Raw genomic sequence first — 15,060 nt, 5'->3', positions numbered from 1 at the left:
TGGGAGCCTACGGACTGTACTGCTGCTCAGACGTTCTGGGTCACTCTGGGCAACATGGTTGCCAAGAGGGACATAGCTCAGCTCTGGGGCTCCGCCAGGCCACCACGGCTCAGTGCCTGGAAAGATAACATGGACTGGTGCATGTTTCGAGAAAAGACGGTGTACGAGGCACGGGGTCGCCCCAGAAAATGGCCCAGGGTTTGGGCAGAGTGGAATTCGTACCGTGGTGATATTTGTTCCCCTCCACTCGATTATGAGGTTCCTGTCCCCTCCTCCCCATGATTGGCGTTCCGTTTTTGTTTCCCATATCACCTGTATCCTTTCTTCCTTCATGATCACCCCCCCTCGTCAGATTCGTTCCTTCCTATATGTACTCCTTTCCTTCCCCCCCCCTCTTATGACCCTTGCCAGTATGATGCCATGTGTTTGTGTTTGTTGTTTTTCTTCGACAAAATCATAAAATCAAACCTTTGATATCCTTTAAGTATTGTTTTATGCTCCACACCATAATGTGTGCTCCGTGATCGTCTCAAAAGTGTACTGTCCTGCTTTATTCTTTCAGTATGTGTCATAGCGGCCGGCCCTGAGGGGTTGTAGGAAGACGCTGTGTAACGTGCATTTCATAAATAAAGGTTTTTAAAAAAATAAAAAAATTAAAAAAAATAAACATTTCCCAAACTGATCTCCGGTCTCAGGCAGAGTTTCTTTGGTTGCTTTTTAGGTTTCGCATGCACAGAGCTTGAGCTGTGCTTGCGAAATCTCTTTTATTCAAACAAACAAAAACTCTTACAAGGGGCTCAGACTCCACCCAATACTTACCTGAAATGACAATTCAATGATTCCAACATCCCTCTAATTTGCATTGTTCTGATTGGACAGCAAGGAGTATGCATGTCATCTGTTATCACTTCTTGCTCTACGTTGCTGTCTGTGGCGTGGAGCTTGGCCCAAGTACAGCTTTTGGCCACTGGCCAGTGTCCATCCACTGCTTACTCACATAGAAGGTACTTTTTTTATCATTTACAAATGAGCACTCCATATGAATGCTTGTGTTTGTCATCTACCTGCACCGGCACACTTAACGAGCCCGTGTTTTTTGCACCCCTTTCTCTCCCATCCATGGCATTCTTTGTTGAAAATCCCCCGTCTCAGCTGCCTCCCCACACCTGTACTTTCTTCCCCATTGCTGTTTATACACCGACAATCCTGTGTGCCTTCGTGCGGTAGCCATGGTCGGCTGTCTTCGCTTATTATTGCCCCCTTCATGTATGCATTGATGTAGCTCAAACACTACCCAAAGGTATTGGAGCGCTCCATTCTGCCTTGTAAACACACCACCTGCTGAACTGTTTAGGGCAATCCCCCCACTTTTAACTCACCATGTCCTCCTCCCCACTCCAGCGACCTACCACGTGTGTCCCCACCTTCTTACTTCATATCCTTTTTATTTCCATTTAGAGACTTTTATTTTCATTTAATTAATTTTTTGGTCGCTTTTTTGTATTCCAATCTTGGCCCAAAGGTATTGGAGTTACATGAGCACCACTTACGTTACACGGGGGCACTTTCATTTTTAGGTCGAGGTAATGTCCGAGATTTAATGATTCTTAGTTTTGGACTATTGTCCCGCCTCTGTTTTTGCCTCTCCCCCATTGGCTGGCTTCCTAAACGGAGGCCAGCCATTGGAGGAGAGAGTTGTCCCTCCGAATAGGCTCCGTCTTTTTCGGATTTGGGGGCGTAGGTTTTGCTGTTCTTTAGACAGTGACGTTGTCTGTCACTCAAAACAGCAAAACCACGCCCCCAATTCAGAAAAAATCGGAAGCTTCCGGCCGCCATTTTGTTTCACCGCAGTGACGGTGAGCATCGAGCCTCTGCCTCTGCCCCCGTTTATTTCCAATGTTTTTTTGTTTCCAATGCTTTTTTGTTTGGTTTGTGCCTGTGACTTGTCTGCTGAGGCAGCACTTTCAGCACAATGCGTGCCTGATCACGCTGCCTTCATGCCGCATTCCGCCTCTTTTCCCTCTGCATTGGTATACACAGTGCCCTCTCTCCCCCAGCCCCTCCCCCGCCACCTCTCTCCCTACCATTACTCGGAGGAGCTCTGTAATAACCGCTGGGAGTCGTGGCTAGGAGACTGCAGGCTCTCAATAAAGAAGGTATAATATCTGTGATATACTCCGTGTCAGCCTGGTTGTTTATAGGGAAAACAGTTAACATAACCGGAGCTCGCTGCAAAATATACGGAAGTGCGGCTGCCTGTTTAGTTGCAAATAAAAAGTTGGGCTGATGCATTTTCAGGGTATATTTGTTAGCAGTAAGGATTCGCCTTGCTTCAGATCACCCTGTAAGTAGCTGTGAATAATGAAGTTTCATATGTGGACGTCATGGCCCCGAGAAGCATTGTAGCGTTGCACAGAAAACTTGAGTAATGTAGCAAAAGCATCTAACGCATGAGAGCTGCAAACATAATTTCTTGGGGGAGTTGGCGAGGCAAAACTGCATGGCAAGTTGGTGCAGTGGTTGAATTACATGACTCGTCCAGAATCATCATGGGTCAGTTGTCGAAGCGTTGGGGAAGAGGATGTGGCCTTACGGCAAGAGCTGCCGACTTTGAAGCTGGGGAACCTGGTTCGAGCCTCAGAGTCAGCTCAGCATTCTGTGATTACATAATCTCCCTGCGCCTACCAAGAAATAAATGTGTCCTTGTGTAACATAACAGGTGCTCATGTGAAGCGCTCTAAGTTCACGCTATATAAAACTGCAAAAAAAAAAACGTGGGATTAGATCCCATGCTTTTAAATTCAAATGTACGTTGTCTTTACTAAAAAACTTAAACAGGAGACGCAACATCGCTCCTCAATCTGTATGGATACGTCTATTATTTATTTTAATACAGCCTCGATGCAATGACAAAAAAAACAACGTGCTAACGGCTTGTACATTCACACTGGGAGGCAAGGGATGTTTACGAGGGCGGTGAATGCAGAAATCTAGAAAGCCGCCCGGCAGAAGAGGTAACTTTGAAACACAAATGTGTGAATGAAAGGCTTTGCTGAGGTCTGGTGACATCGGTGGGGGTGTGTGAGGGGCCAAGATGATAAATAGTTTACATCCCCCCTCCACCCAGGCCTCCTTTGGCCCTTGAAGTTGTTCACCGGAGGAGTCCTCGCACAGGCTGCAGGGGCCAAAGCCCACCGTGCAATGAGTAAGTCCTGCGCCGGTGCCACAGGTTCCTCTATAGAGAGGGAGGTGTGTGTCTGGAACAAAGATTCAATTCACGATTGTTTCAAACACCACCCCTGCCGCCTCCACACACATGCAGATTTCAGCTCTTTGGATTTTTTAGGGCTGCGCTGCCTTCAGTTTTTTGCTGATTCAGGATGCTGCTGACAGCCTAGTTCCCCATCGCCCCTTCCAAAAGAAAAATATATGTGCCCGAAGACAGGGAGCGAGAATAGACCGCCCCCTGGGGTTTGTCTGTGCTATATAATACAGCACTCTATTTATTTATATTGTGCCCCCCACCACCATAATAGCCTCTTGGCGCTTGAAGAAGAATGTTACTTATAAGACCTCGATAGATCTACAAGACTTGACAATCATTATTAATATTATCATCCTGTACTGTTTCTAAGCGCGACAAATAGCACATGTCCGTGTAAACTAAGGCTTTGATTGCCATCTGTGGAGTCCACCATGTATACGCCATCCAGGAGTTTGGGGTCACATGCCCAAGGGCTCCTACAGATCGCGAAACCAATTAAAAACCGGGAGGCGTTTGATGGTTCCAGGAGTTCTTGGCACTCACTTCCATTGAGACTCAAAGGACACCATGCCCTAGAAGCCACTTGGCGCTTTATGGAGGACAGCTGGCCTCTGTTCCTCCCAGTAAAAGTCTCTGGCAATGTCCTTTAGATTATCGGCTCCTATGTGATACTGTGCCTTGGCGCCAACTAAATGCCTTAGTTCGCTGTGTGATCGTTGTATGATACTAACCAGGCGCGCAACACCCATTAGGCTCACCGTGTCTATCAAAAGCCAGGACACGCTGCAAAATTCTAAGCAAAAGGTTGAGGGCAGAGTGTTGAGGGCAGAGTGTTGAGGGCTGAGGGCAGAGTGTTGAGGGCAGAGGGCAGAGTGTTGAGGGCAGAGGGCAGAGTGTTGAGGGCAGAGGGCAGAGTGTTGAGGGCAGAGGGCAGAGTGTTGAGGGCAGAGGGCAGAGGGCAGAGTGTTGAGGGCAGAGGGTTGAGGGCAGAGTGTAGAGGGCAGACTGTAGAGGGCAGAGTGTTGAGGGCAGAGTGTTGAGGGCAGAGTGTTGAGGGCAGAGGGCAGAGTGTTGAGGGCAGAGTGTAGAGGGCAGAGGGCAGAGTGTAGAGGGCAGAGTGTTGAGGGCAGAGTGTTGAGGGCAGAGTGTAGAGGGCAGAGTGTAGAGGGCAGAGTGTTGAGGGCAGAGTGTTGAGGGCAGAGTGTTGAGGGCAGTAAGTGTGTCGGTTTGTGAACATATATATTTTGAATATTTTACAGTATCCGGTTTCCACCAAATTTGTCAGAGCCAAAGTTTAGGATTAAACAAATCTGTACATTTCCATTCAGGTGATCGTTTGCTAATGCCTGGTACTCATTTTAGGTTTCACCTGTACAGCACTTGCACTGTGCTTGAGAAAACGATTGTGTTTAATATAAACCTACAAGGGACTTATATCCTGACTCAATCTCTCACTATATAATACTCACTCTTTCACTTTTTACTACCCGCTCTCTAATACTCTCTCTACTAATAACTCTCTCCTACTCACTCTACTACTTACTCTGTGTGTGGGTGCTAATGCAATAGGTCTCGCATATGCAAACGATTAAGCTATTGGCAATGTAAATGACAATGCCATTTATTAATGATTTAAAAAAAAAAAGTCAGGAGCAATGCCAATAGCTCTACCTTTAATAATGCCGAGACCATTGCATTGTAAATGCTTGTTAAAACATGTTGCACAGCGCCGCTAGCTGTTGCACGACATGGCTTAAAGCTTTTTATAAAGAAATATCACACACAACCTTTGACCGTGTGATAGGGCTTTTTTTTATTTTAAGCCATGCTGCCCAGCAGCATGCGCTGCTGTGTAACATGTCTAACTAAATAACTCATTGACAGAGCCAATAGAATTTGCCGGAAGGACACAGAGAGTCCGCCTCCCTCCGTTCAGATCTGAAGCCACCGAAGTCATCTGCGGCGTTCCTCAAGGCTCCTCGCTCAGTCCAGCCCTCTTCAACGTCTACATGAGCCCCCTCGCAGACATCGCACGCCAGCACAACCTCAACATCATCTCCTACGCCGACGACACCCAGCTGATCCTCTCCCTCACCAACGACCCCGTCACCGCCAGAGCCAACCTTCACGAAGGGGTGAAAGAGGTAGCCGAATGGATGAAGAACAGCCGCCTGAAACTGAACTCGGACAAGACGGAAGTCCTCATCCTGGGATCCTCACCCTCCGCCTGGGATGACTCCTGGTGGCCCCCCGCCCTAGGCAGCGCACCCAAACCAACAGACCACGCACGCAACCTGGGCTTCATCCTGGACTCCTCCCTCATCATGACCAGACAAGTCAACGCCGTCTCCTCGTCGTGCTTCAACATCCTGCGCATGCTACGTAAGATCTTCCGGTGGATCCCCACTGAGACCAGGAAGACGGTCACCCAGGCCCTCGTCACCAGCCGTCTGGACTACGGCAACTCCCTCTACGCCGGAACCACCGCCAAACTCCAGAAGAGACTCCAGCGGATCCAGAACGCCTCAGCACGACTCATCCTGGACATCCCCCGTCGCAGCCACATCTCCGGACACCTGAGAGACCTGCACTGGCTCCCGGTCAACAAGAGAATCACCTTCCCACTCCTCACCCACGCACACAAAGCCCTACACAACTAAGGCCCAGGATACCTCAACAGCCGCCTCAACTTCTACGCTCCCAAACGCCAGCTTCGATCAACCGGCCACGCCCTCGCCGCCGTCCCCCGCATCCGAAGACCCACCACAGGGGGACGGTCCTTCTCCTACCTCGCCGCCAAGACATGGAACTCCCTCCCGACCCACCTCCGCCTGACCCAGGACCACCTCGCCTTCAGGAAGCAACTCAAGACCTGGCTGTTCGAGCAGTAGCGGACCCCCCTCCCCTAGCGCCTTGAGACCCTCTGGGTGAGTAGCGCGCTATATAAATGCTTTGATTGATTGATTGATTGAGGTGAAACCTATTGGCTTTGCCAATGCTTGTTGCTCCTAGTCCCCTTGAGCACTCAGTAGATTCCATCCTTATATTTCTAGTTTGGGCTGAAGGTGCATTTTTACAGGTCATTTCTTAGCTTTACGTTATCAGCAGCCATTGTTTGAGGGGAGGAGCTTGCTGATATCACACATGGATGATAGGAGCCTTAAGATGTTTGGCATCAGGCTGGACTACATTCGCACCCATTGGTCAGCCCTCTCACATCCCAATTGTACATCAACAGACTTGTGTAATGTATACCTTAGGGGTAAGACCTGGTACATGGGAATCAGGCACACAAAATGTTTTAAAGAAACTCACCATAAGCTTATTTCTTACCAGTTTCGGGTAATATGGGAGAGCATGTGTCGGGCGTGCAGTTTCTCCAGAGCTCACTATTTTCAGATTGCGCCTTGGTGTTGCTCCTAATCCAGAAGTCATTGGATGCCACAATAATGGCGAAGATGGCGCTGGTCCAGGAAGAGAGCATGCCTATGACTTTAAGTTCCACCAGGTTTTGCTTCTGAAGTGGCAAAGGGACGCTGAGGGCAAAACTGGACCACATGTCTAGGAAGTGAAAATACATGTACAATCATAAGCAAAGCATGTAGGAGAAGCAATAATGGTACATTATGTTAACACATGGGGTAAAATATCTCTAACCATAGGTAGTGTGGCGATTGCATGTTACAGAGGAGTTCTGTGCTGATATTCTATTAACCCCTTCGCCGTGGGAGTAATTCCCCCGCTGTGCTGGGGGGAGGGGAGGGCGCACGCAGCGCCCCGGTGCTCGTGACGAGCTCGGCTCGCCACGCAGTGCGGTGGCGCTGTGCTCATGATGAGCTGAGCTCATCACGGCCACACCCGTTTCCTCAGAACGCTCAGCGCAGAGGGGGAATTATTTATTCCCACGTGCGAGCGTTGCGGCCTTTATGACGAGCTCAGCTCGTCATGAGCACGCATGAGGTAAAATTGAATGGACTTGATATTACAAGGGTGTCACCTCTGTAGACACGCCTTGTGTGGCTGAAAACATAGATTGAATGACATTCAGATCCCTTAATAGATAGTTTCATAAACTGATAGGAAACTATATAGTTTTTAAGACCTAGCATGGCTCGTAGAATTGTGTCACTGTGTCTCTAAGACATTTTTTGGTCTCAACTGCAATTTTTTTCCACTAGACACACCAATGTGGAGTCCACTGAAAGATCCCAACGTTTTAGTGATGATTCCCAGCAGAATCCATAGCCCTGCTGCCCAGGGTGTGCACTCAAAGTCTAGGGTGAGTACTGCACACTCCCACCAACACATAAACTAGAAGGTTGTTGGTCAGCCTCGCTGAGTTGAGTCAAAAATATCTTTTTGCTTCATCACACAAGGAAAATGTGACCCTCTTGTAAAATCCCTCCATTCTCCCACAAATGTGGACCTTACTTTCCACCCCCCAATATGGATGCGCATCGTTTTACGCGTGTGTGGCATAGTGTGCACTGTGTTGTGTGTTTGTCAAAAGTTACATGATTATTGAGTAAGTGGTACAGTATGGTTGGTGGTATATGAAGGACACCGTGAGCAGTGATGGAAATGGTGGTTTCCCTTCATGTTCTTTTTGTCTGTTCCAGAGGATGCGACAGCCAGTATTCTGCTTTTCCAGTGGCTCGGTCACAGACAGTGAGTAGTGTGTGGTCGAATGGAGGAAATATACATTTGCTTCCTTGGTAGCCACCTTCTGCTTTCCAAATTACTTAAACTTTATTTTTCCCTTTTGTTTGTGCTGGATGTCACTGAGCATTACGTAAACAAATGATGGACGGAATGCTGAATATATCATACATTCACCCCCAGTCAAGAGGTCTGGGTTGAATGCACCATTCTTTTGTTCACCATGCCATCTCAGTTTAGACCCAGCCATATGCAAATCAGTCTTGACCCTGCTCCTCATGGGCACAGTCCAGCCCAAACTGCCAAGCCAGGTCCTCCCTGGACCAGAAACAAGAATCCTGGGCCCGGTTTTGGGGTATTACTCCTCATCAGCCAGGCTAGCTTGAATCCAGTGACACAGTGAGCACGGCGAAAAGTGTACGTATCCCGTGCTCTACATGCCACTGGAATCAAGCTAGCCTGGCTAATGAGGGGTGAAATCCCGAACCCAGTCCTGGATGCTTGTTTCCAGTCCAGGGAGGACCTGGCCAAGCATCTCGGGCTGGACTGTTCCCATGGGGAGCAGGGTCAAGACTGATTTGCATTCGAATGGGTTTAAAGTGGAATGACATGGGGAGTAAATAAGGAATGGGGTAAGGCCCAGATCTCTGCACTGGGGTGAATGTTTGACATTGTCAATCAATTGTTCTTTTTGTGGATGTCACTAATTAAGCAGAAAGCCTCCAATTGGGCCTGGCGGCCATCAGTAAGAAATGTTTAAGCTGCAAAATCTCTTTTCTAAAATCATGTTATGCCTACAAACACTGCAGTTATCTCAACTACATCTCGCTCACCACCATTTTATAAATACAAGTAATTTACCAATTACAAAACAGTGATACAAACGGTATTGGTCAGTTGACTATTCTCCTACCTGCATGCTCTCACTCAACACTACATTTCAATGTGGTTTTAAAATCTTTTGGAATAATGCACACAGAAAACATTTTATGGCACTGAACAATCTAGCTTCACAATGCAACTTAAAGCAATTAAACACCTGCCCTACTCGCAGAAAAGGCATAATGCTTGAACAGACATTCGGGGGCACCAATTGAGTCCGCCCACTACCCTCTGCGACATAGATTGGTCTGATCGTCGGCCTGTCCCATTTCACATTCTTACTAACTACAATCCACACACTGCTAAGCCACTTATAACCAGATGACTCCACTGCCCACTCTTCAGTCCTCCCAAAAACCATCACCACCAAATTCAAGCATCTTCATCCCTACAAGAACATCAAAGATAGTACTTGTGATTACAGAAATATCATTAAAGCTATTCTAGACAAACTGGCCCTCTGCAACTCAATCATTCTTGCAGAAGACTCAATCAATCATGTTTTTCTTAATGTTTAGCTCAAGCCAAGTAAGAAACGTGGAAAATGAACTGAGACAGTCAAAACTGTCCCAGCTACTAGTCAAGCTCAGGAAACTAGCGAGAGAGTAAAAAGTCCTTATCTCGTATGTTAAATCTACTTACATCATAAGGCAAATTATATCCTCTCCAAATACCAAATATATTTGTTGTTCTGGCGATATCAAAATACCAAACGATTGCCATTGACAGAATAGAGTATGAACTCCACTAAGGAAAAATCTGAAAAATTAATTACATAATTCAAAATACATCAGAAAATTCGACTGATAACCAATACATTTAACACGGTTGCCCCATCGACTCATCCTCTAAAATGTTTCAACATGAGCAACATCTTCTTACTCATCATTACCGAGAAATTTTACATCCATAAGAAATCAAGAACTAAAAAAACTTTGATAGTGCATACTGGCCAAAATAAATAAGACCGATTTTCAGATCTTTCAAGATCTGATTAGTGTCTCCTGAGAGCAAGCTTTACTCCCAAGTACACTGAAGACCAGCTAACTCATTATCAAAAAACCCAAACTCATCTTCCTTGTCCTGAAATCTTTGAAACCGGAGGGTGTATCGCCAACACTTATTCCATCTGCCCACTCCTTAGTCTTCACTCTAAGCTCAACATTCAACAGTGTTGCCCAGTCTGCCACCTTCCACCTGCACTACTTGAAGAAACACGGTCTCCTCACCTCTTGCAATCACCTTAAAATTGTAGTCACTTCTCAATTTGTCCCGAGACCAGACCTCAGAAATGCCATCTTAGTAGGAGCCGATCAATCATCCATTGTTCCTTTCAGAACTGTTCTAGACTCAGCCAGGGGGCTGGTTCAATCTGCTCACAGATACAGCCACATCACCCTATGCTTCACAACCGCATTGACACACATCACAGCCAGAAGTCCCAGAAGTCACAAAATCCAAATTCAGTAGGTCCCATGCACTCTGCGCCATGGGATTCTGCATTGGTACCACTGCTCAGAGGAGCACCTACTATCTGATGGAGAAGATGATACAGGTGTTTATCACTGGTGCTAGAGAACAGTGCTTTCCCCACTGCGACTGTGGAGAATCTCCCTTGCAACAAAGCATCAGACCGCTCATCTATCACACCATCCACACTTCTGCCCTCTTCTGTCATTGCAACCTCTTGTCTGTCCATTCTTGTATTTCCTGCATTTACATTGAGTTTTAGTTCATGTCTATTTCCTGTATGTAAGTGCTCTTTCATGCTTGTGCGTTGTTCTGTAATTACTCATGTACGTATTTAATGTATTTAATGCTTGTTAGGCGCGGCTGTCACCCAGAAGGGTATCCTGGCGCTGAGACCATATCCAATCATCAGATGAAGTAGGCTACATTGCTCTAGGAACAGGTGGGTTTTAAGATCCCTCTTAAACGAAGACAGATCATGGCTACATCTCAAAGCCAGAGGTAAAGTATTCCATAATGTGGCGGCCGTAAAGCTGAAGGCGCAGCCGCCCATCCTCACTCTGTTTATCCTGGGGATCCTCACCAGGAACGCAGAGGAAGATCTCAAAGGTCTGGCGGCTTGATACCAGGAAAAAAGATTTTGAAGTGGTATCGGTCCTATTCCATGCAAAGCCCTAAACACAAGACAAAGAGCTTTAAAAGCGATCCTCTGCTGGACCTGGAAGCCAATGAAGGTCGGCTAGAGCTGCAGATGAGGAAGAAGACCGTGGTCGAGACAGAGCCAGTTTAGCGGCCATATTCTGAATCCTTTGCAACTTTAGGATCAGAGTCTTGGGAGCTCCCAGGAGTAGTGCGTTGCAGTAGTCTAACCTACTGAGGATGGAACTACGCACTACCTCAACTCTGGCTTCTCGAGGACAAATTGGCAGAATTTTACATAGGACGCGAAGCAGGCCCATACATGTTGCTGTCGTCCTGTTTACAGAAGCATCAAGCTGTAAACTGGGTTCGAACAGAACTCCTAAATTACGAGGCGATTCTGCAGCTTCCACCGAGCCCGGGATGAAGGTTGGCCAAAAATCATCCGGTAGTGCACGTGGAAGACGGTCTAAAGAGCAGTGGAGCACCTCCGTTTTTGATCCATTAAATTGGAGTGAGTTGTCTCGCAACCAAGCTGCTGTGGCCGACATACAACGGTGAAAAGTGTCCCTTGAAATTATCTCCGATCCTTCAAATGAAAAGATCAACTGAGTGTCATCGGCATAATTGATGACTGATATGCCGAATGACTTTATCAGTTCAACCAGGGGTCAGAGATATAAATTAAAAAGGATCGGGCTGATCGCCGACCCTTGAGGGACTCCTTGATTCACCGGTCGTGTGGCTGATCGAAATGGTAGTAATGCCACAGCTTGTTGTCGATTGTCAAGATAAGATGTGAGCCAGTTTAGAGCCAGACCGCTCTCATATGATAGTACTATATATATATTCAGTACAGTGAGAATACATAGAGATCGTGGAGATATAATGTCAAACTGACATATTAATGAAGCACCAGGCCAAATAATAACACCATCTACTTGTGCAGTGCCATTACAAACACCGTGACACCAATACAACTCATTATACAGCACTCCAACTATATATGCAGCATATGAAAATCATACAATAAAAACTATAAAGATACACAGAACAAATGTTAACAGGACAACTCTGCACCTATTTGTACATTACATAACACTTAGACTTAAAAGAAGGACAGACCTACTGTTCTTGCCAATTACTGTTAAATGTATGCCCTTATTGAGGCTAGGCAGGTGTGTCTCTTATCAGTTCAATTCATATGGCATTATGGCACTTGTAGTCTCCCAATTCCCATTAATATATTATTATGATTCCAAAGTCGGGCATTTAACATGCAGTCTCTGTAAGAAATGGGGTTACTGTTTGGGGGGAAGAGGGGAACCCTAAAAAAGCAGCAACCATAATGCGTATCAGTGTGAAGTCACAAGCAGCACCTGTGCTCAACCCTCTGGTAGCTTGGTACAGCGAAGTCAGGCTTAACTCGGAGGCAATGTGTAAAGTATACATACAAACATAAATAGAGTGAAAACACAACACAAATATTTCCACACCAATATAGAAAAATAGTATAAAATGTTATAAATTATTTAAGACCAAAATGGCAAAAATCTAATCAGTAGAACAGGAGATATGCAATTTTAAAAATGTATTTGAGAATAATGCCTAAAAGCGCTAACTATGATTAACTGGTCGTGCCGGATCAGGACAAAGTCACAAGTTCAGGCGAATCATGATGGAGCCCAGGCCAGACACAGTGACCAGTGATGCCGCTGTGCGACAGTACCTCAAATTCTGGTTGTGGAGTGGTGCGAGGTACCGTGTTGAGGATGCGTCACACTGTGGTAAATAAAGTATTACCCTGTCATAATTTCTATAAATAAACAAAGGGTCATGCATAAAATGAGAGGCAGAGTCCGTGGTGTCCGATTCAAAAGGGCTTTATTTCAATAACTCGAGTTAGGGGAGAATCGGTTCCATCACCACTAAGGTTCAGGAAGGGTCTTCTAAACTTTATTCAGAGTACAATATTTATACATTCAATTTCGCATATAGGGAGGAGCGCTCCAGGCAGAGCAAGAGAAAGAGAGATAAGAGCATGTGGGCGTGCATGAGGGCGTACATGTGGGCGTTCACTTGAGGAGTCATAGGTGAGTCATAGGTGGGTGGATACATATAGGGGGGTTGCATGGCCAGCTGGAACTTTACCCTACTTGTGTGCGCAACTTGATCATGACGTGCAACTAACGTGTAACTGGGGGGAAGCTGACTTTCGGTCTAGTAGGGAGGCCTTCAGTGTCAGGGCGACCAGCACGTCTGGTATTATCTGATATCTTATGTCCGGGGATGTATTATCTGAAGCAAAGGTCGCTCATCACCAAGAGCCAGTGTGGGCATATATTTCTTCGTTCATTGCGTGGGGGCCTTGAGCTTTCTATGGACACGAGCTCTGCAAATCACTTAAACGGAGACAGAAAGGCTAGGCCCTATCTCTGCTGACGGGTTCTGTTTACCTTCTTCACCAGGCAGGGATGTGATTCTGTAGAGCAAGCAGATAACTGTTGTGCAAAATACTGTCTTGGCACCCCGTGCTGGGCCCCTCTCGGCTTAGCCAAAAGTATGCGAGGTCAGGGATACGTAGCTGCAGCCTTCAGAGTGTCTGGAGGCATGAAAATTCAATTCGGGGACTGGCTCTGGCTGAGCTACAAAATGGAGAAATGGGTTCTTCTCGATATATTAAAAGTGCACAATGCAAACACATGGGCCACATGGGCCTCAGTGCAAAATTAACGTTTCTTTTATGGAAGACTTGGTGACTGGCATCCTAATGTGGGACATAAATGCAGAGGCATCATTATTGCAGGCCATAGAGGGAAAATGCATGGGAGACATGCACGTACACTAAACGTTGGGGTACAAGCAGGGGACACATTGGCCATGTAAAATTTATTTTTCCTCAGCACAGCCGAGGCAATGCAAAGTCCTGTGGCAAAGATGCATCGGCCAGTGTCAGTTCTGAACAGCTGCGAGGATGCATTGGTGGACCTCGTCATCGAAAAGGCAGTCTAGGAGAGGTTTGCTAAGCAAAGTCCTGCGTTGAAGATGCATCGCACCCTGGCAGGTTCAGAAAAAGCTCCACACTTGCCATGCGAAGTCCTGCATCGTCGTCAAGGATGCCATAGATGAGTGGTATGTGATGCAAAGGCCGGCGTCAAAGATGCGTTGTGCAGTGGCGGTTCTGAGGAGGCTGCGGACGATTCACGCAGTGGTCCCGATGTGGAGGCTGGTGAGGCAATGCACCGAACAGTGGTCCTGATGCGTCGATTTGGCTAGGACCACAGCTGGGCTGGCAGAGCACTTTCAGGTCCACTTTCAAGGGTCCAGGACTTGGGTGGAACCACTTGGAATTGTAGGACTCACAGCAGACAGAGTGCAGGTGCTGGGTTCAAGGTGATTGGAGCCTTCTGTCCCTGAGGCTCTGGTCAGTAGGCTAGCCAACTAGCCTTTGGAGACACTGGTGGTCCTAGGCTCAAGATGCAGGTCCAGTCCTTCCCTCAGGCAGCATGGCAGAAGGCATAGTAGAAGTCATTCTTGCAGAGCAGCAAAGCAGTTCTACTTCTGAATCTTCCACATGTCCAGACGTGTGCTATAGACATGGTTCTACTGGTCCAATATTTAGACCTATTGCCCACTTTTGAAGTAGAAGTGACTTCTAGATTATCTGAGGGCATAACAGACTAGTGTTGAACCCTTTGTGAAAGAGCTCAGGCAGAGCTTTTCTGATGTGTAAGAGTGGTAGGTGAGAGCTCCTCCGTCTTGTTAACTTAGATGAACCCATCCTGCCAACACCTAACGTCCCTTTGTCTCACTGTCTGGGAGTAATAACACAAAGACCAACTGATAGCTGCACCTAGTCAGGCTATCCATGGCCAGGCTGCAGGAACTAAATGGCTAGGACAAGAAAATGCCAACTTTCTAAAAGTAAAAGACACACAGATGATGGACTGAATGCAGAGCAAATGAAACATTCACTCCCAGTCAAGAAATCTGGGTTAAATCCATCGTTCTTTTGCTTACCATGCCACCCTAGTTTGAACCCAGCCATATACAAAACAGTCTTGACCCTATTCCTCATGGGAACAGTCTAGCTCGAAATGCCAAGACAGGTCCTCCCTGGACCGAAAACAAGCATCCTGGGACCA

General features: G+C 46.8%; 1 protein-coding gene across 1 annotated transcript in view; it reads right to left on the bottom strand.

Annotated features, from left to right (window-relative positions):
• LOC147701162 (lens fiber membrane intrinsic protein-like) overlaps positions 1-15,060 on the bottom strand; it is a 121,153-nt gene that overhangs the window by 81,452 nt on the left and 24,641 nt on the right. Inside the window, exon 2 of the mRNA XM_086929922.1 lies at positions 6,599-6,826. Within this exon, the coding sequence (XP_086786048.1) occupies positions 6,599-6,826 (228 nt within the window). The remainder of the gene's footprint in view (positions 1-6,598; positions 6,827-15,060) is intronic.

The sequence above is a fragment of the Lissotriton vulgaris genome, chromosome 7, assembly GCF_964263255.1.
Source record: "Lissotriton vulgaris chromosome 7, aLisVul1.2, whole genome shotgun sequence".
In the NCBI taxonomy this organism is placed as follows: Eukaryota; Metazoa; Chordata; class Amphibia; order Caudata; family Salamandridae; genus Lissotriton; species Lissotriton vulgaris.
This window is presented reverse-complemented; position numbering and strand designations above follow the sequence as displayed.